The sequence below is a fragment of the Aotus nancymaae genome, unplaced genomic scaffold (genome assembly GCF_030222135.1).
Source record: "Aotus nancymaae isolate 86718 unplaced genomic scaffold, 86718_ANA_hifiasm-v0.15.2.pri h1tg000059l, whole genome shotgun sequence".
Classification (NCBI taxonomy): Eukaryota; Metazoa; Chordata; class Mammalia; order Primates; family Aotidae; genus Aotus; species Aotus nancymaae.
In genome coordinates, this window is record NW_026988473.1 from 54,688,115 (window position 1) to 54,693,504 (window position 5,390).

At 36.9% G+C, this 5,390-nt stretch overlaps 1 protein-coding gene across 1 annotated transcript; it reads left to right on the plus strand.

Moving 5' to 3' along the window:
• The first annotated feature begins 601 nt into the window (after positions 1–601).
• Positions 602–1,546, plus strand: LOC105720047 (olfactory receptor 52K1-like). Its single transcript, XM_012456357.2, has one exon. The coding sequence runs from the start codon at positions 602–604 to the stop codon at positions 1,544–1,546; it is 945 nt and encodes a 314-aa protein (XP_012311780.2).
• The last annotated feature ends 3,844 nt before the right edge of the window (positions 1,547–5,390 follow it).

The following is a 5,390-nucleotide window of genomic DNA, read 5'->3' on the forward strand; positions in this document are numbered from 1 at the left end:
TACTTCAGATTGGCCTCATGCTTTCTAGACATAAAATCAGCAGACTTCCTAGGTCCTTTGTCAAAATCAACAATTTGTAGCTAAATATTCCAGGAAGAATATCAAAGCAAACTCCAGTCCCAGAAACTGGGGACAATTAACTGAGTATGATAAAACTGGGTATGAGTAAATTTAGCCTTCTTGTCTTGAGTGAAAACCATGCTTTCTGGCTTGTTCATATCCCTACTCCCTGTCTGTAATGTTGAAAACATCCTGCCATGGACTGATATATATGAAAAAATCCTAGAGAATTGCAAAAATTGAATATTAGAGGGAATCAGAGCTACAGGAGAATCTAAAAAATTGAATTGATATATTTTTATTGAAAATATATCCCTGAGACTGCATCTCCCTTTTGTAGAGGAAATAGAATCATTCCCCTCTCCACCACAAGTAGCTGAAGCCTTCATTTGATCATTAGTTTACACAAAATAATCATGAGTTTCATCACCATAAACTACTATAATGACCAGCATTTTATAGGTGCAAATGATGCAATGGTTCCAAAATATTCCCTTTTGTTTCCCCCTAGGAATCAGACATTGAGGAGCTCAGGTTAGGGATGTCCTCTTGCAACAATTCCATTCCTCCGCCCTCGATATTAACTCTGGCTGGAATTCCTGGCCTTGAATCTTTCCATGGCTGGTTCTCTGTGCCTTTTTTCTTGGTATTTCTCATTACAGTCATTGGCAATGTCACCATCTTATGTATCATCAAGATAGAGAAGAGTCTTCATGAGCCCATGTTTCTCCTCCTGGCCATGCTGTCAATTGTTGACTTCTGTCTTGTCAGTGTCACAGTGCCCCGTATACTGGCTATCTTCTGGATGAATGCCAAGGAAATCAGTTTCAATGCCTGCCTCACACAGATGTTTTTCATTTCTTCATTTTATGTCATGGAATCTGGGATTCTCCTGGCCATGGCTTTTGACAGATTTGTGGCTATCTGGTACCCTCTAAGATATACAACCATCCTTGCTAACAACACGCTTGTGAAGATGGCACTGGCTATCCTGGCAAGAGCAGTGGCAGTGCTGACCCCAGCCCCAATTCTGACAAAAAGATTGCAAAGCTTCCAAACCCCCATAATTGCTTACTCCTACTGTGCATACATGGCTGTGGTGCTGATAGCCTGTGAAGACATCTCTGACCACATTGTCTATGGACTCATGGTTATTGTAGCATCTGTGGGATTTGATCTGTTTTTTATCATTCTGTCATATGGACTTATCCTTCATGCTGTCTTTCGGATACCATCTTGGGATGCACGGGGCAAAGCTCTCAGCACGTGTGGCTCTCATCTTTGTGTCATTGGTCTTTTTTATTCTCCTGTTGTCTTCTCTGTTCTGGCCCAGATTTTAGGCTATCATATGGCTCCCTATATGCAGATCATCATTGACAATCTCTACTTCCTTATTCCTCCCATGGTTAACCCCTTAATTTATGGGGCCAGGACCAAGCAAATGAGGGAGTGGGTACTGCGGATATTTCACTGTTATAGAGACTAAAGTTTATACACAGGATACCTGGAGATGTTAAGCTGGAAGTTAGGTTGGAGGTAGAGATAATTTCTGCCAGGTTTGTGGGGTCATAGGAAAGGAATAACTAAAGCAGGGGAAAGACTTAGTTAGCATGATTATATAGCTGGGACATGGTCTTTCAATCAGGATGCAGTTATAAAAAAACCTTCATAGCCAGAACTCTACGCAGACACTTATGCAAGTAATAAAATAGAAGAATATTTCATTGATACTTACCTAATTACAACACATCAGAAACAGATTTTTCAAATGAGGTTAAAATGCAATTTAGGCACATACTCTCATGATGTATGGGCAAAAATAATTAGACAAAGATTTATACTTCTTTATTTTTTTCTCTTCTGTATTTAGGTTTTAGCTATTTTGCCAACACAAAATAACATATGATGAAAAATTATCCTAACTGAAATAAATAAATATAAATATCCATGAACATATAGATAAATAATAAACTTCTTTTCTCTGTCTAAAGGATTTTCGAAAAAAAGAGCTCATCTTAGTAATATACAATAGATTGGACCTGTGAGGTAGGCATTTTATAAATTAAAAGAAATTTTAAAAAGCTATTTTTTTAAACTTTTATTTCAGGGGTGTATGTGATGGTTTGTTACATAGGAAAACACATGCCATGGGAGTTTGTTGTACAGATTATTTCATTACCCACGTACTAGGGTCAGTATCCAATAGCTATCTTTTCTGCTTCTCTCCCTCCTTCCACCACCCACCCTCAAGTAGACCCAGTGTTTGTTGTTTCCTTCTTTGTGTTTATAAGCCCTTATCATTTAGCTCCCACTTAGAATTGAGGGCATGTGGTATTTAGTTTTCTGTTCCTGCATTTGTTTGCTATGGATAACAAAAGGCATGATATCATTCCATTTAGTGTCTGCATAGTATCCCATGGTATATATGTGCCACATTTTCTTTATCCAACCTACCATTAATGGGCAGTTAGGATGATTCCATGTCTTTGCTATTGTAAATAGTGCTACAGTGAACATTCACGTACATGTGTCTTTATGGTAGCATGATTTATATTACTTTGGGTATATACCCAGTAAGAGGATTACTGGGTTGAATGGTAGCTCTGCTTTAAGCTCTTTGAGGGATTGCCATACTGCTTTCCACAGTGGTTGAACTACCTTACACTCCCACCAACAGCATGTAAGTGTTCCCTTTTCTCCAGAACCTTGCCAGCATTTGTTATTTGTTAACTTTTTAATAATAGCCATTCTGACTGGTGTAAGATGGGATCTCATTGCGGTTTTGATTTTTATTTCCCTGATGATCAGTAATATTGAGCCGTTTTCTACGTTCTTTTGGCTACATGTATGTCTTCTTTTGAATTGTGTCTGTTCATGTCCTTTGCTGCCTTTTCAATCAGGTTGTTTGTTTTTTTCTTGTAAATTTCAGTTCCTTGTAGATATTGGATATTAGACCTTTGTCAGATGCATGGTTTGCAAATATTTTCTCCCATTCTGTAGGTTGTCTGTTTACTCTGTTGATAGTTTCTTTTGCTGTGCAGGAGCTCTTGAGTTTAAATAGATTCAGCTTTTCAATTTTTGTTTTGTTGTGACTGATTTTGGTGTCTTTGTCATAAAATATTTGCCCATTTCTATGCCCAGGATAGTATTGCCTAGGTTGTCTTTAAGGGTTTTTATTAAATACCAACTTCTAAAACAAGAGACAGATACATGTAAATCATACCCATCTTATTAAAAAACCTACACACAGATATTTTACATAAACATATACAAATATACACATTTCTTTCAAATACATACTTCCAATCATTTTGTTTATAAATAGCTAGTTTGTTCTACCTCTCTGCCTATCGCTCTCACTTTCTTATGCTATCATATTTAAAGTTATGACATTCATACACCTTACCTGAGATGTGCATGCATTCACAAGAGTGTGTATGTGTACAGATACTAGATGCACACATTCAATTTTATAATAGATATGCAAAACCACTATTAGTCTTATCACAGTTTGTCTGCCAGTTTTGAGAGACATATATTTGCTCAAATAAACTAATGATTCATCTCAGAATGCTGCTTCCACATTCTCTTATTCAACTTTTAGAACTCATCTTATGCAATACTTCCTTCTGCCAGCCTTCCTTGATCTCTCCTCTCCTCTTTTTCTCCATTCTGTATCAGCTTGCTTTTAATTGGTCTCCAGTACCACCCAGTCTTTCCACAGTCACAAAACATGTTACATAGTATGAGACTTGCCTTTTTAGCATGATCATTTTCTACACGAAAATGAATGTTTTATTTATTCTTATTTTCAAAGAAGCTGGAATTTTCATTATACATAAGTTTAATAAATATTTATTGAATAAATGAGTCCCATTTCAAATAGCCTCTCTGATAAGACAACAAAGATCATAAAACGATGCATACATTTCAACATTCAGCCCATCTACTAAAAAAAGAGAATAGGATGATAAGAAAAGAGACAAATAAAATAAATGGATATAGATAGGGGGAGAAGGAAGGAGAGATAATTGGGAGGGAAGGAGGAAAGAAGCATTTTGTTTCCCAGCTCATATTCCTCTCCATTGAGAATCCTTTTCAGTGAAATCTCCTCAACTTCATTTCTGAATATTATTTAGGATATGTTCTTTCACCTTCAGTGGTTCAATGTATTATCTAAAGTATGATTCCTCTTCTCCATTACTACGGTGATCTTTTGCTGAATTAAAAACAATCCCAAAATGTAGAGTTTGGGGTTCACTGGACTCGGCTTACTATTATCACTTGATGTCCCCCAAATGCTGCAGGACAAAAAGCTGCTGTAGCTTGAGTCTCCTGAGTGTTCAGCAGGATGGACAACTGATATGGCTCCTTCACTGACAATCCTGGTGCCTTAGTGCTGCTCCCTGTGGGCTCCCTCTCTCCATTAAATTAGCCAGGTCTTCTTACATGGTATTTCAGGGCTCCAGTAAGTGAAAAACAGAACCTACTGGATCAGATGCTCATGGCAGTCAAAGGATCTGCTCAAATTTCAGAAGTTGGGAAATAGATTCACTTCCTAATTGTTATATTGTAGAATACCACATAACAATTGAAAGATACTGTAATGATCTTCTTGTAAAATTCAACTTGTTGTATTTTTCTCTTTGCCTACACCAATTCATATTACTTTCATATGCAACATAACTCATATCTCCCTCAAATGTCTAGGTCTCACCCCATTATGGCATTTGTCTAGAATTTCATCATGTAAATTATAGTCAGATGTAGATGAGGCTTCATAGTTGTGGTGGTTCCTGGAATATGGTTCCTTTTTCTCTGAATAGCTGTTAATTTAACAAATAAGTCATCTGCCCCCAACGCTGTCAACATACAATGTCAATATATTGATGAAGTAATTGTGAGAACACCTGCATTTCAAAAGAGGGACAAAGATGGAATCTGGTAATTACGGGTACGTAGCATACTAAAATGTCAGAAGGCACATGTTGCTAGCTTTCTAATTAAGGCCCTCTTCTGCTCCACAAAGATAATTCTGTTTTTCTCTGGTTCTTGGCTTTACCCCTTGGGATCTAGGATTTGCAGTCTGATTCATGACTGTTTTTAAAAGAAGTGGCCCAGATTTTCCACTCACCATCTAAACCTATAGGTTGGCCACACTTCAAGGATCCTTTACTTTTTCTTTCCTTTCTAAAAATAAATAATAAATTAATTGTATTACATGGTTCATTATTAAACTTACGTAGGTGTCCAGATTAATATCTTAGTTGACTCTAACATGGAAGAGCAAGTAGCAAACTTATAAACCCATCTTTCACTTTGAATAGATA